This window comes from Lissotriton vulgaris, chromosome 10, assembly GCF_964263255.1.
Source record: "Lissotriton vulgaris chromosome 10, aLisVul1.2, whole genome shotgun sequence".
In the NCBI taxonomy this organism is placed as follows: domain Eukaryota; kingdom Metazoa; phylum Chordata; class Amphibia; order Caudata; family Salamandridae; genus Lissotriton; species Lissotriton vulgaris.
Genome location: NC_141698.1, coordinates 659,656,350 through 659,675,764, shown reverse-complemented (window position 1 = coordinate 659,675,764; position 19,415 = coordinate 659,656,350). Strand labels below are relative to the sequence as shown.

General features: G+C 46.3%; 1 protein-coding gene across 4 annotated transcripts in view; it reads right to left on the bottom strand.

Annotated features, from left to right (window-relative positions):
* The window catches only part of UBE3C (ubiquitin protein ligase E3C), a 1,218,167-nt gene that overhangs the window by 341,515 nt on the left and 857,237 nt on the right, over window positions 1-19,415 (bottom strand). For all 4 annotated transcript variants that reach the window (XM_086941492.1, XM_086941495.1, XM_086941493.1 and 1 more), the window contains one exon: window positions 11,163-11,295. In XM_086941492.1, the coding sequence (XP_086797618.1) occupies window positions 11,163-11,295 (133 nt within the window). The remainder of the gene's footprint in view (window positions 1-11,162; window positions 11,296-19,415) is intronic.

The following is a 19,415-nucleotide window of genomic DNA, read 5'->3' as shown; positions in this document are numbered from 1 at the left end:
GCCAGTCTTCTAGATAGGGGAGTACATGAATGTTTTGTCAGCTTAAATACACTGCTAACACTGCTAAGCATTTAGTGAACACTCTGGGTGCAGTAGTGATTCCGAATGGAAGGACTTTGAATTGGTAATGTTTTCCTGCTATCACAACTCAGAGGTGTTTGCGATGTACTGGGTGAATGGGGATGTGAAAGTATGCGTCTAGTGCTGACATGAGATCGCCTTGCTGTAGAAGTGGAAGCACCTGTTGAAGTGTGACCATATGTGTAGGAAGGTGGATACCTGACTATGGTTACCCCAGATGTTTTGCCTTGTGTTTAGCTGGTTTTCGAATTAGTTGGCTTGGGATCCTGCTAATCAGGGCCCCAGGCTATCTGCTTTCTCTATAAAACGGACTCCATGTACCTTAGGTACATACATAATTGGATATTGGGTCACCTTATGAGCCCCTGTACAGTGTACTATAGGTACCCAGGGCATAGGTGCACCCAAGGCCTACCAGGGGCTGCAGCATATCTTTTGCCACCCCTGGCTGGCCCTCTAGCATGAGCTGAGCCTGTCTGCAGCTTTCGGAACCATGTCCTTATAGCTATTCCAGGATATTGCCATACCATATACTCTTAAGTGCATTATAATCCTCGCGGTTATTGCTAACTTTGGTTTGGCTTTATCAAAACATGTCGTGTAAGGTGTCATATGCTTTGGAATACTACCCCCTCGCCAGTTCTGGCGACGGGGGTAGCATTCCACCCTTCTAGAGGGGAAAGACATGTAACTTCCATTAATCCCGGTTAAAGTTAACCAGAGCCTCAGCATCACACAATGGATGCTGCTGCCACAGACACAAGTCTAGTTCAAACCGGTGTTGGGGCACTCCAGCCCTAGCTCTGGCGCGAAACTGGACGAAGGGAAAGGGGTGTAACCACCCCCTTCCTGGGTCCCACCCATAGGAAGGACCTAGCAGGTAATCCAGCTCCTAGATTTGGTATATAGGTAGGAGCTGTGTCCTTAGACTTTAGATAATCCTGACTGAAACTCTGATACGAAACTCTGGACCCTTCGACATCCTACTCGACGTAGAAGACTGAAGAATCTCCCTTGTGGTCAAGGAGTGACCACCCTGTGCAAGCAGGCACCATCAAGCGCTCAATGGTTTGCTTGGTCGTTGCTCCCGCCGGAGCTTGAACACAGAGCCTGACAAGACCCGTACTTCCAGACTTCCTTCGACCCAATCCACAGCCACAGCAAAGCCGAGACCCGTGGACGCAACGTGAGACGTGGGACCGGCCAACTTGGAAAGCCAGCGAATTGCTTTCTGTGCAACTTCTGAGGCACCTTCGAAGTTGTGCATTGGGGATTGAGAAGCCCCAGCCCCGAGCACCAACTGCACCGAAGATCACCTCTCCACACTCACCGAGTGCTGCGTGGGGCCCTTTCGCATTTTTCTGCTCGACGCGTCTGTCCGGTCACTTGCCCGTTGGCTACTGGCCTCTGTGAGGACGAAATCTACAATCTACACCGCTGGTCTGGTTGCTCCAGACTGGCCCTTGCTCCCCTGAAAAGGAGCAGCCCATCAGACCATGCTGGTCTGATCTAGAAGCCATCTTCGATTCCTGCGTGGGTTGCATTTGCCAAGGCTTGTTGACTCCGAATCGAGATCCGACAACAGCGAGAACCTTCGTGGGACAGTCCGTATCCAGCTCCTGGTCGTCGTCGACACCTCCTGGTCCACGTGGCTGCAGAGACAAGCTTCACGACATCACCTGATTGCTTCCCGACATCGCCTGGTTCCTTCCTGGTTCCTTCCTGGTCACTGGCTAGTGACCCAGACTCTGTCCCCTCTGCTTTCAGGTACTCTTCATTCTCGATCCACCCTTGGATCCACCGGACTCTTCTCTCCTGGTCGCCTGCAGCATCTTTTCTCCAAGCTCCATAGAACTCCACGACGAAACCCGACACACTTTGACACCTATGCACCCGCTTCCTGTGGGTGAGGTAACTCTAGTACTGCGGTGCTCCTGTAGAGATTATCTCTCCTAGTATCCTAGTTTCAAATGGTTTAGTTCTAGTCCAGTCGGAAGTCTCCTAACTCTTTAACTTTCTAACTTTACGCACCCATTGACTTCTATAGGTGCACGTGTGTGCATTTAGACACTGCACCCGCATCCTGTGGGCCTCCTGCTCCCTAACTACTGTTAGTACAGTGTAGCTCCAGCGATTCCCAAGGCCCTAGGCCTTACCATTGTTCATGGCGTGGTACTTATAGCACTATTTTAGTATATGGTTTAACGGGCCACCAGGGCCTATCCATATTGTGTAACTTATTGTATGTTATATTAAGTTCCTTGTTATACGCTTGTGCTTCTGTGCTCATAAAGAGTAAAGGGGGTTGTTTAGAAATAAATACCTATATATTTTGAATATATAACCTGTGTGGTGTCCTTTCTTTTGGTATTAAAAGGTTTGCATATGGTAAAACAGCTGGCTTCACATGCCCTCTTGAGTTTAGCCTAAGACTGCTTTTGTCCATGCTACCACTAGGATAGCTGGTCTATAAGGTTGACTTTACAACCATCACCATAAGGGTTGTTTGGGCTGGTGCAAGGTGCTCACTAGGATAGTGAACATCATATACCAGGCCAACTTCTCACAATATGGAAGAGCTCTGATAGTATGTAGTGATCCAGAGGCAATAGATGTAAAATGGGCCACAGGGAGCTGCCCTTTTTGGGCATAAGGAAGTACAGGGAACAAACCCCTGACATTTGATTCTGTACAGGAACTGGCTCTATAGTTCCTTTGAGTAAGCACTTCCTGTTTGAGCAATTGTTGATGTTCAAGAGTCTGTAGGTGCGAGGTGGAATATTGGGAGGAGTGCTGTTATGCTCTAGGCAATAACCATGTTGAATAATATCCAAGACCCATGGGTCAGTCAGTATGGACTGCCAGGTGGGAAGAAACTGCTGTGATCGACCCCCGAAAGGTGTAGAATGATTAGGGGTAGGATAAGTGAGTCACTGTTTGTTGCTGGATGGAGAAGATTGGATTTGTGACCTGTAGGAAGATGCAGAGGCATGTGTGGAGGTGGCTTTGGAACGTGCTCTATAAAAGGAGCTATGAAGGGAGCCCAGAGGAGTGGGTGTTTGAACTGCACCCATGGATTTGGCAACCTCAGTATCTGTTATCCTTTCCAAGGCTTCATCTACTTGTTGCCGGAAGAGATGCTCCTTACCAAAGGGGACATTTAATTAAGTCCGCTGGACTTCTGGTTTAAACCCAGAGATAAGCAGCCAGGCATGCCTCTATAGGAGGACAATTGCATTGATGCCTCTGGCAGCAGTATCTGCAGAGTACAGTGTACATCTAATGGAGGAGTTGGTAATTAACTTTCCTTCCTGAACCAGTTCTTGCCCTTTGTTTATGTTCCTCTGGAATATAGGAGGAGTTCCTCCATCTCATCCCAGTGAGGTCTGCCATATCTGGCTGACAGTCCCTGCATATTTGCAATTCGCCAGCGCAGAAACCTGCTTGTCTGATGCGTCAATAAGTTTGGATCCCTTATCAGGAGGTGGTGCGCTGCTGTAATTTGTCAGTTTGCACTGTTGCAGGGATTCTGTGCAAACAGACAACTATGCATTGGAATATGGGACCTTAGTATACAGGGACGGAGTCGTCCAACCAACTTAGTACCCATGAGCCCAGGACCGACTAGCTATAGTGTTTCACTTGCCCTCCTACTCACTTACAGAGGAACAAGTCCCAAACAAGGCCATCGGGACTGCAGAAATGTTAACCAATCTTTGATCTCTTTTAATTTTATGTGAGGAAGTATGTGGGGCCAGTAGTCCGTCAACCAGTTCCACAGCAGAGCGTTCAGGTAAATAGTGTCCATTAATCAAAAGAAAGAAGACAGCCACGAAACCAATCCACATGAAAAGCAACACCATTGACAGCACCATCCAGATGTAAGTCCATGCAGGAATCAGCTATGTGCTTTTCAACTAGGAGATAAAAACCTAAATCCGATTAGGAGGACCAGCAACAGATGAAGACAACAAAGATGTATCCGAAGAAAGGTTATCCTGGTCAATATAGTAACCGCTGGAGCTGTGCTGAAACAGTGGAGGCTGCTCACTGTTAGGAGTCAAATGACGAACAGTGTCTGGGACAGCAACTGTAAGTTCAACTAGTGGGGGAAGAATAGTCTTGCTCCACCATCGCAGACGTTGAAGGCAACACGGGCAATAAATCAACTGAGGACTCCAGCTCCCCTTCCACATGCTGGACAGGCTCAGGAGAAACTATTCATTTGCTGGAGCGGAACATTCAGGCTTGGAACGCTTCTAGACATGGTATTGAGAATCAGCCATATGGTGTAGTTTGACATGTTCCACAGAAATGAAACGGTTATCTTTGCATCCAGAAAGTGGAGGTAAAATTACAGTTTGAGTGCCCTAAAGTCCAAGGACCGGGATCGGAGCACAGTAGTAGGGTCCAAATACTTTTTTGTTTGCCACTTTTTCCCAGACCAGAGCGCCAACGGGGACCAAGACTGCTGATTCCGTCGACAAGAGCAAAAGTGATTTTGCTAGAGCATCTTGATTCTTTTGTAGATCCTGTAACATAGTACAATGGTTATCTACATCAAAGGTTGTGGCCGCCGCCACAACGTCTAGACCATCAAGGTCAGGTACAAACATCTTAATGCCAAAGAGCATTTCGTATGGGGGCTGCCCACCCAGAGATCTTCTAGGGAGATTATTGAGTGCATGTTAAACCCCATATAGGTGAGTTAACCAGCCGCAGCCCGTACCTAATACCCTTGCTGTTAAAGATTGCTTTAAGTCTCGTTTCATCTGCTCCACAACTGAATTGCCCTTAGGCCGATATGGAGACGAGAAATGCACCTGCACGCCCACTGACTTAATTGAATCACAGTAAGCCTTAGAGGCAAAAGCCAGACCTTGGTCTGAATGGAAGATGCCACAGGCATATGTCCCTACAAAGACATGCTAATCTTTGATAACAGTACGAGAGTCAGCACAGCGCTGCGGCCAAACCCAGAGGAATCTAGGTTACAAGTCCACTGAAACCAAAATATATTTGAAAGCATTGTCAGATGTCATTGGACCACAATGATCAAGAGAAATACAACCGAACGGTTGATTCGAAATGAAGAATTGAGTGTATGGTGGACGTGAGGCAGTAGAAGGCTTAAATATGTTGACAAATGTTACACGAAAGAACATATTTGCGTGTTTGATGGTATAAGCCTCGCCACCAATAACGTCGCTGTAAAAGAGAAATTGTGGCTGTCACCCCTGCATGCGCAAAATCCATCCCTTCATGGGCAGCCACAATAAGCAAAAGGAATAGGCACAAATGGAACTTGGTCTGTTGTCAAGTCATAAGTATAACATGCAGGAAACCCTGGGGAAACACTGTTCCCTCTTTTGTAACAGCAATAGCCGCCAAAATATCACCATCCATTTTAGTCATGGATTGTGTAACAGCGGCTACCGTGCCTGTGGCTACTGCAGATTCGGCTGCCTCATCAGCCATAGAATTACCAACAGCATGTACTTCCACACGGTAATGGCCCAATGCATGGATTATATGAGTAAGTGGCGAATGTTCCTTATGAGCGGCCACCAGGACCCAAAGCGTTTTATGCTTTATCGCGCTACTTTTAGAATCACGAATATCATTCTGTGTCTAGAAGAATAGGTTGTCATTAAAGGATTGTACACAGTAGAAAGAATCGCACACTACAAGCGTAGGCACTTCAGGATCAGCAAACTCAAGGGTGAATAGTAATGTGCGAATTCGGCCAATTGTGCCGTACAAACTCCAAGGGACTGTGCGTGCTAGGGAGGAATTTAAATCACCGCCCACTATCGTACCAGCAACAACTGCGCACGCAGCAGAACAAGCATGTTTAGAACCAATAGCAGGTTGTGCAGACCCATCAGTGTAAATGATACATTTATACTGATCAAGCAGGAATTAGGGACAAAGGAAGAGGACAAATGTGTTCGTATTGTAAAAACTCCTGTGTCTGCAAAGAAGGATTAAACATGAAATTGACATCAGCCGATGTCAAAGAACTAGCCCATTATATCCAACGAGGATGCAGAGCCTTTGAATTGGGCACGATTGCCTTAGTGACAGCTTCTAAAAGGGGCAGAGGTGAGACCATGAAAATACTCTTGCCCTGAGCCAGAGAGCGTTCCTTTAGAATCGCCATCTGTACTGCCGTTAAAAAAATGTGGGTTGAAGAAAAACCCATTTCAGCAGCAGTATACAAATGCAATTTATAATCTATGGGAAGCGTGTCATCTTCATAAAAGTCACATAGGTGAAACCCAAAGTCCCCGGTACAATTCTTATGACCAAATTTATCGTATTATCGCGTGTTAACAATAATTGAGTAGCAAGCAGATCAGTCTACAAAGACCAGAGAACTGCGGTGTGTTCTGGAATCCAACTGGAAGACGAGAAAGAGGGTTGTATCAATGAACAGAGAGGTTTGATATGCTGGGAATATTCCATAATGTAAGTTCTTCCAAAATTTAAGAAACCCAGCAAAGACTGTAACATTTTGAGAGTAGAAAGAGGTTGCAATTGAGCACATTTCTCCAAACAGTGGGGTGGTAAACCCCTATCTTCTTTTTGTCAGTTCAAAACTGAGAAAAAGAACTGCCAAAAAGGCAATATGGGACTTCGCAAAGTTACATTTGTACCCCAAAGTCGAAAAAAGTGTATTTATGCAATCCACACGCATGAGATGCAAATTTAATTAATCTGTCAAGTAAATATAATAGACATATAAGAAAGCATCTGGGTCAATTTCATGTAAGATCAACACTATGCGTGCAGCAAAAACCCCGGGGCTATTCTTACACCCCATAGGCAATCTTGCATAGCGTCACTGATTGCCGAGAGCGCAGAATGTGGTCAAGTCACGGCTCTCAGGAGCCAAAGTGATACAGAAATATCCATTGGAAATATCCAAAGTCGTTTTGAACTTCTTACGAACTATGTTATTCACTAACGCAGAGCTATGTGTGTACTGTACTTTTTAGGTACGAACATGACTGTTCAAATATATATACTATACGATACAAACCGTCCGGTTCCAATATAGAAAAAAGAGGATTGTTCATTGGTGATTCACAGGATTCAATAACGCCCTGATATTCCAATTGTGTCAGAATGTCACCAACGGACGCTTTAGCTTTAGTGTAGATCAGAAGGAATTACATGCAATGGTGAATCCTTATCCCAACCCGCCTGATTGCGATACAAAGCAGGAGCAAAGGCCAGCGCCCACGCCGAAGCATGAGCTTGTTTAGTCTCCTCAGGGACATAGTGAGAGAAAGACTGTAAAATAACATCCTCGCCCCTAGAGGAAGCGAGGACCAATGGGGAGGCCAACCCACCTCCACCAGCAAAATGTCATAAGAAGAAGTCAAATTGTCCCAAAAGACTGCTTTTATTGTGCGTTTAATATAACATTCATTTTGAAGTTCAGCGTGGTAAATTCTATTAGGGGCGCAACGCGGGTGTCCGCGGTTTCCACAGTAATAAAAGTGACAGTTGCTTCTGCCTCCAGGCGCTGGTGGGGTGTCCGCCGAACTATGGTAACTTCCGCTGCGCTGTTGAGGAGAGTAACTGCCCAACTCCTGTCCAGAAGTAGGGTTCTCATCATCTGGGGCATACTTTGCAGTCAAAGCTGCAACTTTTTTTCTTCTGAAATGGGGCACCGTACTGAGGTGGTTCCTCTCGTTTGAATTTCACGACAAACTGGTGCTGCGGGTCTAGCGGTTGTTGCGTGGACTCGCACGGTCTGAGATCATGTTGTCCACCTCCGCCAGATTGTTAACCCAACGATTCCTGAAATGAAGGAAGAGAACGGAGATCAGGAACCTGAAACCTCTAAGGTGTCTTAATTTTAGAGCAGTCACGTAAAATCATACCAACGCTCAGAATGGTCTGGTGGAGGCGAACCCACACAGAACCTAGGCTTTTGTTGCTGCCAATTCTTGTTCCAGCCTTTCTTAGGGAAGACTGGTTTACCCTCCTTATCTGGAGGGGGTTTATTTTGTGTAAATGGCTTGACTCTCAAATTATTGTGACCTAGGCCTGTATAGACATCCGCAATAATAATCGGAAACTGTTGTTCCCGTTCTGCATCTGCCACCGCGCTAGGCGCTGGGACACTTGCAAGCAAACTGCTTCAACCTTGATGTTAGCTAGAATCATATCGGAGACAATAGGGAACATTCCCACTAATCTCATCCCCAAATCCAGGGATGAGCCAGCCCAGTGTTCAATCCTGTACGCATTTAAGAACGTTCGGCAGAATGCTCATAGAACGGGTGCCAAAGCACAGTATATACACTGATGCAAACACCATCCCCCAGGTGTTGCAATCCGCTAGAGGGGGAATCAAACCACTGGGAAAACACACAGTAAGGATCCTGTGTTTCTCCACAGGGTTCATGTGCGGGAAAACAGCTTCAATCTGTAATATTTTCTGTGCTATCCAAAATAGAAGATCGTCACAATTCTGAGGACGTTTGCCCATCACTGTGTTGATCATGACGGGACTAATCACAATACCCCCACCCTGTACTGGGTCCAGAGCAGCAGCTCCAGCCAGAGCTGCTAAAAGTGCACAAGACATAAACCAGTATGCCTCGTCTATGATGATGAACTAATTGTGTATATAGCATACGTAGCCCCACAATCGTAACATTAAGATAAGTAGTATGTGGTGTAAAACCGGCCAAAACAATCCAAATGGCCCCATCAATAAACAAGGGGCCCATTCAAATAAAAGAGACCGGATGAGAAAGGGCGCCATTAAACCAAATGGTATGCACCTAGGATGTCAATGGTCAAAGGAACCTCAATTAACGCATAAGGACGATACGCAGCCGGAAGAGCATCGGCCGTGTACATATGAAAAAAATTATCATTAACTGTGGGAAATGTAACCCAAGAATAAAATACCTCGAAGCGGTATACTGGATACGCTTCAACTACGAAAATAAAAGTCGCCGTCGCATTGGGGACACCGTGCGGAGTTACATTTTGCTTAACCGCCGCCCGGCTATGCGCCACAATTGCGGCCGGTTGCGCCATTTATATAAGAAACCGGTAGTATAAAATGGGTCCAAAAACCTGTTAAGATTCAAGCTTGAAAAACCTGCAGCAATAGGTGTACCCTACAATTGCAGGAGGCAAAGCCCTCCCACCACGGACGTCTCCGGGAGCCGGTGAGAGGGTAAATTGGTCGAGCACAAGCACTAGCACTACACAGGGGTCACGCGAATAAGTACCAGACCAATTGTTGGTAGCGCCATGTTGCCGGTATTCTGTGCAAACACAGAACTATGAGTAGGAATATGGGACCTTAGTATATAGGGACGGAGTCATCCTACCACCTTAGTGCCCAGGACCGACTAGCTGTAGTGTCTCACTTGCCGTCCTACTAACTTACAGAGGAACAAGTGATTAGACACCCCAGAACACAAACCTCCCGACTCTCTCAGGAATTGCGGTTACAAGACACACCCTTTCGCTCACACTCTTGTACTTGTCCACAATAAGATATGACAGAGACAAAAACAAGTTTAAAATATTTATTTTAACTAACGTGCTCTATTATGCAGTATACATGCCACAATAAGCAGAAAAATGCATAACATAAATACGGTCAGCATAGCAAGTATGTATGTATGTATGTATGTATGTATGTATTGGCATTTATATAGCGCACTACTTACCCGTAGGGTCCCAAGGCGCTTCGACCGCTGCGAAACCCTTCCTGGCTTCCCTGAGAGATGGTCCCTTAATGGGCATCTCCAGGGAGAGACCAGGCATCCCCGGCGGTCTGGTGGGGCCGTTAGTGAAGATGAGGCAAGCTAATGCCCAGAGTTGCCGAGTGTGATCGCTGATCAGAGTGGGCACCGAGGCGAGAGAATTATCGAGTCCGCTGACCCTGGTCCAGAAACCTGCCGCGCCGGGAATCGAACCCTGGTCCCGGGCCGTCCTCTGCTCTCGGGTCTGCAGCCTCTAACCAGTGAGCCACACACAAGTAATCCGTGCATCATAAAAAAAGCTGTCATACTATAGTAATAATAATATAATAATAATACTGAGAGACAGAGTAGCCTACCCTCCCACCCCGTGCACTGGATGATTATTTATTAGAACATCTCTGGGTGTTATCTGCAGACCCCATACCTCAGTCTATAGATGATAGTTCTACATCGTAGGTGCTGTCATGATCTTCTCCCTGGAAAGGTCCCCCTCCAAGGGTCCGCTACCTATCAGTGAATTCCAATAAGACAAAAGTATGTATTCCCAAACAACAGTTGCAGCTGTATGGTTTGTCTAGGTGCTAGGGCCTCACTAGAACAGAATAACAAGGGGAATTGTTGTTCGACCTTGTTCACAATGTTCAGATTAAATCCTAGGAACCTAAAAATCATGAACATAACAGTGGGTTCTCACGTGAAGATATCAAAAGAAGTATTTGCAAAATAAACCCATGTAGTAACATGTGCAAAACAGCGGACAGTCTACAGCATGCTCATGCTAAGTTAGGGAAGATGACAATGACCCCATGGGCACCGTGACAGCACGTTTAAGGGCATTTGAAACAACTAGGAAGTCTGGCGATAGGTGCCCCGAACAAAAATTGGGTCAGATGGTGCAGCCTTATATTTTTATCTACCCTAGGGGTGACAATATAAGCCTAGTGCAGAATTCTTAAAAATATCATCTGAATGGTGCATCATGCCTTTCAGCATTGGAAAAGATTGAGCCGTTCTATGTGTGGTGCATAATGTCTCAAATAAAAAATCTTCTTCCATGGATTCCTTATGTAGTGTAACCCCATGGTATGCTGCAGCCCTAGCTATAGCTCCTGATATGATAAAGTATCATCAGGATGTGAGGGTTTGGCAGGGTATAGGTCTAGATCTAGAAATACAAATTAAAATACAAATATAAAAAAAAAAACTTCTCAAATCTACAGCAATAGCAGAAACGCATAATATGGAGATATATCATATAAAAGCAAACTAATTTAACATACACTTGAGAATTTGTCACATGCCATGCTGATTTTACGATGCTGAAAGAAAACTGACCATTTTCGGGAGACAGTTTGTCATAGGCATCTTCATATATATAGTTTCTTCTGATGGTGACATTAATCCCTTCTAGAAATGGACTGTCGCCTTGGACATCTTGCTTATCTGCATAGATCAATCTTTGAAAGATCTAGAATAACAAAATGGAGAAGAAACCTTAGTTTAAGTAAGACAAATATAGCTAGGAGTTTTCAAAGGCCATGCAAACATGCCGAAGTCCTGTGGTAGTCCTGTAATTCACTGCAGACTACCAGAAACTTCTAAAAACTTTTCTGGTACCGCCAATGAAAATGCCACATAATGTTAAACCACATTATGATGCTGGAAAATAATAAAGTATTAATTAAGTCATTTAAAATATGAGCCTTAAATGGCAAAAATGAATAATACTAATAGAAAAAAAACTGAGTTAAATAAGCCTCACAAATCAGTGTCTAGTATTGCACTGATAACAAGAAGAATAAAGTGCTAATTTCTGTGATAAGACTACTGCACCTTATTACTTCTACAATATACCTATGTTCCCTTCTGCCATCTTATTGAAAACTTAATATATTAAGAGGTTGGAGTTATTCTATGTTTTATATCACTCTGTCCTTAAATTCACAGTGTAAAGCTTCTCAGAAGCTTGTTCATAGGCTTCTAAGGCACCAACCGAGTAAGAGCTGCCACCTTCTGCAATGATAAGTGCCATCTTCTCAAGGTGGCTTAAAGTATGATCAATAAACCAGCAAGGTGACACTGTGTGAGAACTGTAATTTGTTGTAAAGTGATAAGCAACAAGTAAACACAGTCACCATAGAATTTCCGGAGCTACAAACCCCCGCTGCTGACTGTAAGAGTATAAAAAGGCTTAAAAAAAAGGCTGGTGGAGGCGAGAATGGCTCAATGAGGAAAGAGCCACTTCAGGAATTGCGAGAGTAAGTGAGTGTCTATTGGTTGGTGCGTTGCTTAACAGTTGTTAATTACACACAGTCCTGGTCCTTGCACTGCCCAACACTGCCGATGCGGGAACTCAGGCAGCAGGATGGGCAACATATGCAACACAGTTCCGTACAATTATTTTTGTGACCGAAACCTGGGAATCTGCAAATTAGATATGGGCTTGGAGTCTGCTAACTAAGTTATGTAAACCCAGAGTGAAGTTAGAACTGTACATCCTGTTCTTGCTGTGATTTCGCAAACAAACATGTTACTTACCTTCAGTAATGCTCCTTCTGCTGGAAATTCGAACAGCAGATTCCTCACCCTTTGAATACCCCCAGGTGTCAGACTGGATCCAGGGATTTTATTAAGCAATTCCGTTGCATGCCAGTAGGTGGCATCATGCAGCACTGCATCAGGTCCACCCCTTCTTGCCCCAGAAGTAACGTTGGGCCACAAATAACTGCCACCCGACACATCACATTTTGTTTGTTTCTGATATCTGTCTGCACCACCAGATGCAGAGCTTTGCATGAATCTGATCTGAGAGTGAGATTCTCTCTAATTGGAACCTTTTTAGGTCTCGCCTAGCTATTGCGTAAGCGATGCTTTGTGAGATATTTAGTGGGGCTTCTGAAAGTGCTCCCAAAGTCTGCAGGCGGATCGGGTACAGTGCATGTGCGCCGGGCGTGCGCACCGTTTGACAGCCTGCATGATCACTTTTGCGGCCGCTTTGATGTTCTCAGTTAGCTGCGCGCCCACTGAGAACATCAAAGTGGACGCAAAAGTGATCACCATGTGCCATCCGAAGGATTAGCACAATTAATAGCCTTGTTCCATGCCAGGACTTAAATTCCTGGTTCTTCGATCACAGTATAGGTGTTTATAATCTTCAGTATTAAAAGTGGCTTTACCGTCCCTCCTGCCAGCACTTGTTTTTTAGGTCTCGCCTCTCAATGCGCATGCACATTGAGCAGAGCGAGACTAAAGGGACTTAAACAGACTTTACCCAACTGGCGATTTGGTGCTGTGCCGGTGCGCTTTTAGGTCAATGCGTAAGCGCATTGACCTAAAATGTGCGTGCACATCATCAAATCGCCATCTGTTCCCCAGCAGCTCTTCCCGCTCCGCAAGCTTCCCCCAGCGTGCGCTCTGCCTCAGCCGCACTCCTCCCACACCTTTGAAGTGAAGCTTAGCTTCACTTCAAAGGCCCATGCTGCTTCACACCCTCATCGCCGCTCTCCCCGCTCTACCCCCTCCCCTGCCCGCTGTGTCGCATTTCTCCTCCCCCCTCCCCACAGCAATGCCCTCCGTCTTGTTTTAAGAGCCTGGAACTCTCTTCTCGTGCAGTGCAGGCAGGGTCTAGGGATACTCTTCCCAGGGAATACAGTGCATTCCAAGAATCAAGGCGTCCTTCGTAACCAGTAACGGAGTCCGCCCCATCCTACCAGCATTAAGAAACACCCTCCTCTGTGCAATGACTAAGTGCAGACGACTCATCCGGGAAAAGGCCCTGCTAAGCCTGGATGGATGGATGGATGGATGGATGGAGATATATATATATATATATATATATATATAACCTACTGGCTATCGCCAGTAGGTATATATAGTTAGGATTATTTGTCTATGGAACTTTTGAAAATTCTATGTCTAATAACTTTGGCGTTTGTGGACGGAATCGGCTGAAATTTTCAGGAAAATGGCACATTTTGTTTCTGAGCAGCCCCCGAAAATTTGGGGGGGTTTCGTCAAGGGTGGGCCGAGAAAAAAGGGGGGTCCCAAAACGCGTTTTTCCCATGTTAATTTCCATAGGGCCTTTGGCCTCACTTTTAGCTCGAACGGCTGAATGGATTTGCACGAAACTTGGCAAAATTGTAGGGACTGTTAGCCCGATGTGCCTTTGCTAGGTCTCAATATATGTGCTCCAGTGGATTTTGAGAAATTAACGTTCAAAACAAGATATATATCTGTAACAGCGCTCCGGGCTGCGCTCCGGTCCGCTTACTTTTCGCGAAACGGAACTTTGCGCGCAGAAAGCTGATTGGCTCTCCGGTGTCTGTCAACATTCTAAACAGTCCGGAGCGGCCGCCATCTTATCTCTCGGTAGGATCGAGAGAGAAGCAGAGGTGAAAAACGAAGGGGGAATTTAATGAAAGGGGGCAAGGTATACCTCTCTTGACCCCCTAGGAATGATGTTGGGGTTATTAAAGGGTCCCGTGGGGAAAATAAAAAAATATATATTTTTCACGGTAGAAGCGCTTCCCGGGCCGCGAACTGGGCCGCAAACTGGTAGCGAAACGGGAATTCGCCATTTTGTGTTTCGTTTTAATTAAATTACTAGGTATAAGGGGGTGCGGGAGACGTATCCTGACCCCTTATGTTTTCTGAGGGTGGCTGAGGAGGCTCATATATGTTGATACATGTCTTCCAGCGGCTGTGCGTGAGCTTTTTTTTTTTTTTTTTGCTGCGTGACGTCTGTTAACGTTCGATTCGATGGAAATCAGGAAGTGTTGACCGCCATTTTGACACTGCGAGTAAATATATTGTTAAAAATAATTGTTATAAATTAATTCGTATTGATAAACATTGTCTGCGCCATCTTGCTTTTTTTCCAATGCCACACTTTTGTCGTGCACGGCAGCCATTTTAGATGCCTTGACCAGACCCACTCTCTGCACGCTGTCGATTCTCAGCACGGCTCCCCACCCTCGCAAGCATCTCCCCCACACACTGGTCACCCCCGCTCTCTCTCATATGCATGGGCCATATACTTCTCCCCATCTGCGCTGCTCTTCCCTGAGAATCACACCCTGTGCCCGCCCGACACCTCCCTTTCACCCTATTCACTACCGCACCCTCTGACACTCCTCTTCCTCTGTGTCCGATTGTCCAGGCCGGACCCAGGCTATCACCTAGCCCTGCGGATGTAGTTTATGGCCCCAGCTGTAGAGAATCCAGACATACCAACCCTCCCGATTCAGGCATGAGACTACTGATTTCAGTGCTAGTCTCCCGCCTCCCGATTTCTGCAAGCAAAAACCCGGGGGCATATTACCAACAACTAGCGATAATTTTTGTCTCTAACTTGTTTAGAGACAAAAATTATCGCCGCACATCGGCGATTTTTATCGCAGATAAACCTTGCTATTAGCAAGGTTTATCGCAAATGCGATAAAAAACGGCCGCAATGCATGAATATCGCTGAAAAGTCAGCGATATTCATGCATTATCGAGCAAATGCTCTTAGCCATGTTATCCACCTCCCATTGGATAACATGGCTAAGAACTGCTCAGGTCAGGTGTTAGCTTTTGGAGATATTCGCGCTTAGCGCGAATATCTCCAAAAGTTGGTAATAGGAGATAGCGATGTTAGGGACTGTTTCCAGTCTGTAACATCTTGGCACGCCCACTTTGCATGTCATTAGTGATAAATATCACTGACATGCAAAGCGGGGCCCAAGATGGTCGCTATCTCCTTTTAGCTGTCACTAACTGGTGTTAGCGACAGCTTGGTAATAGGGAGATAATTTTATCTCCGCTTTCTTGGCTTTTAAAGCCAAAAAAGCGGAGATAAACCCCCTTGATAATATGCCCCACGATTCCTCGGGGGTTTCAGCTGACAGGGCTTGGTATTGTGTTACGTGGTAATTTTTCCAGGAAACGTCAGAGGGTCGATGCAGGGGTTCTAGAAGGGGTGATAAACCATTTAAGCCTCATGAACAAGCGCATGGTCTTTTAATGATCTGTGAAGTACTCGGGGCGGCAGTGTGTGTGTGTCCTCTTTCAGGAGCGGGCGGGGGGGGGGGGGCACTGCCAGCAACTTCCAGGCCAGGCAGTGTTCAACACTTGCATCACCCTTTCTCTGCCTGCTATTGCGCTCCATGCTTCGGAAAGGTAAGAAAAAGAACGTGCATTTGAGTTTGAAATGTCCGATCCTGTAGCAGTACACTTGCAAAGCCCACACATGACAATAACCCGATTCAAGGCCCCATTCACCCGATTTTTTAAAAATATATAGCACTCCAACAAAGTGGGATTATAAAACTTTATTAACTTTTAAATATAACGAACGGAACAAAAACTGTAACAAACATTTAAACATTTTTGACAAAAAAAGCAACAATGGTCAGAAGCTGTCTTTTGTGCGAATAGTCCCAAGGCAGCACAACGTGCTGAGTTCTGGACAGCACCCAGGTGATGTCACCTGGGTGCCGCACTGGTTTTTGGGATCCTACAATGCAGCAAAGAAAAACAGCGTGGGGCGTCCCGGGTGGTGCGGAGGAGGCCTCGTCAGTAGCGGTCTGTTGTGCGAATAGTTCCAAGGCAGCAGAACGCGCTGAGATGTTGATGGCACCCAGGTGATGTCCAGTAAACTGCTGCACTGGTTTTGGTATCCTACAATGCTGCTCCGAAAATTGGCGTGGGGCGGCCCGGGGGGGGGCGTGGGGGAGGCGGCCTGAACGGGCCTCCCCAGGTGGCGGCCATCCAGCTGAGTTGCGCCCGCTCTTGCGGCTACAGCGTCTCGCTCACCATGTTGTTGAGTTGCTCCCACTCTTGCAGTGCAGCGACAGGCGGCTGCCACATGACTCTTAAAATGGCGGACGGCTCTTCGGTTTTGGGCCTGGTCCACTAAAATGGCCCTGGGACACCTTGGAACTCGGACGCTTGCCTGCTAGGGCTTGGGCTCCATTCTCGAAAGCGTCCCCTCAGCCGTGAAGATTCTACAAAAGTCTTGGGGGCCCTCGACTCCTGCAGGCTTCCGGTGGGGAGCGGCTGCCATGATTGCTCGCGGAATGACCAAGACGGAGCCACGAGATGGTGGTGCTCTCATGCTGACGCCAGCTTCAGTCTGAATCATCCAGAAACAAGGTGGGGCTTTCATCGTTTGGGAAAAAAAAATGTTCTAAACCAATGAAAAGTGTTATTTTTAGGTCATATGACCAAGCCTTCCATCTTTAGGAAACCAAAAGTAAAATGAACCAATGAAAAGTTTTATAAACAAGTCACATGACCTGTTATGTGGCATAGGGCTACAAAAAGCGTAGAAAATCCGTTGGCACGTGAGGCGGCGTCAGTAGCGGACCGATGTGCGAATAGGCCGAAGGCAGCACAACGCGCCGAGATCCGGATGGCACCGAGTTAGTGTCCAGCAAGTTGCTGCACTGGTGTGGCTATCCTACAATGCTGCGCCGAAAGTCGGCGTGGGGCGCCCCGTTGGCCTGTGAGGTCGCGTCAGTCAGTGGGGGCTGTGCGTCTCCCCCAAGATGGAGGCTCTTCGGCTGCAGTGCGGCGCCCCTTAGCGTTTCACTCGCCGTCCAACTGAGTTGCGTCCGCACTTGCGGCTACAGTAGGCCAAAGGCAGCACAACGCGCAGAGATCCGGATGGCACCGAGGTGGTGTCCAGCAAATTGCCGCACTGGTGTGGCCATCCTACAATGCTGCGCCGAAAGACGGCGTGTCCAGCTGAGTTGCGGTCACTCTTGCGGTACAGTGACTCGAACGCGCCGAGATCCGGATGGCACCGAGGTGGTGTCCAGCAAGTTGCCGCACTGGTGTGGCCATCCTACAATGCTGCGCCGAAAGACGGCGTGTCCAGCTGAGTTCCGGTCACTCTTGCGGTACAGTGACTCGAACGCGCCGAGATCCGGATGGCACCGAGGTGGTGTCCAGCAAGTTGCCGCACTGGTGTGGCCATCCTACAATGCTGCGCCGAAAGTCGGCGTGGGGTGCCCCGTTGGCTTATGAGGTGATGTCAATAGTGGACCGATGTGTGAATAGGTCGGAACCAGCACAAGGCGCCAAGATCCGAATGGCAAGTCCTGGATGTTCAGTGCCATAGTTGAGAGTTCTGAGCAGTGCTTGTAAGACTGTCTGAAGCTTATTTGCACCTGCTGCAGCTTCACTATTGCCCTGGTGTGGCCAAAGGTCGCACATGACATAGGCGGCCGGCTCCCGAGGTCCGACGGAACTTTTTTCCTTTTCCTTTTTGCTTCTTGTCCCACAATCCGTTTCATCTGAAGACATGACCAGGTCCCTGAATGTGTGCAGGGGGACGTTATTGATTGAATCAAAATGGCGGCTTGACACAAAGCTGACTCAAGCGTTGCTGTTGATGCTATACAGACAAAAATTGCTTTTCAGTTTGTACATTCTTCAGGATTTTTTTTTCCATCCAAGGCTGATTGAGAGTTTGTAGAAAAATGGCTTCAGATTTTCCACATACTACTCTTCAACATTCTTCCTAAATGTAACAATGTGAGACTCACTAGGAGAACGGCTGTTTATGTTTCCTTTCAAAATGCTGCCAACAATATTTTCTGAATGGAAGACACCATCTTGTAGCATAAAGGGCCGAAAGGGGTTCTGGTCTGGCCGATGGTTGGTGGAGACATTTTGACTATATCTTGGACCTGCCCGGCCTCGCCCAAAATGGCGCCGGTATAAATGGGACTCGTAACTCATTGTTGTGTACTGGTTGAACAACCTTGATATCACGAGATATGAATGCAGTTTTGATGCTCATGGCGGGCGGGGACGAGAATTGATTGAATATTTCGACATCCCTATTGATATTAAGTTCTGATGTGTTATTGATTACTGTACTATTGAAAGTTCGAATTAACGTCACCCATGGTTTTTGCCGCAAATGTATATCTAGATAACTTTTTTGTAAGTGGCCCTGTCGTATTTTAATTACAAAATGTACGTCCACCGATTCCGCAACTGTTATACACCTTAGTTCTTGCAACCTAATGGCTCGTTCGTTACGTTCCTCTATAATGTAAATGTCTCCTCATCATATACGATTTCAGTTTGCTCCGTGGCCGGCCCACGTGGTTATAGGCCCGTATTTGTATACTGACATTTTCACAATAAAGGTTTTTAAAACAAAACATGGTAGTAGTATTTACATTGGTAAAGTTTTTACTTTTAGTCACTGTTTTCGAATCAGTAAAAGGCAAGTGAAATAAAGCAGTCCAATTACATGACGGATTAAAGGTATAATATGTAGGAACGCAGTAAAGATAAATGGTCAAGGGCAGTTGTGTTTTCCACTCCTGCAACATAAAGTGATCGATAAGAATCTGATAATCAGGCGTATCGGCGACTAAGACAGCAGGCCGAGTCTCTTTTACTCAACAGCTCCGTCATGGAACGAAGAAACGCCCTTTTTCTCGAAAAAGGAATATATTTTACTTGCAGGACAGTTGTAAATTTTCGGGGAAAGTACATTAGCCTGGAATATTATAACATATATGTTTTAAAAAAAAAAGTTTGAAATCAATAAAAAGCGTATTTTTTAGGTCATATGACCAAGCTTTT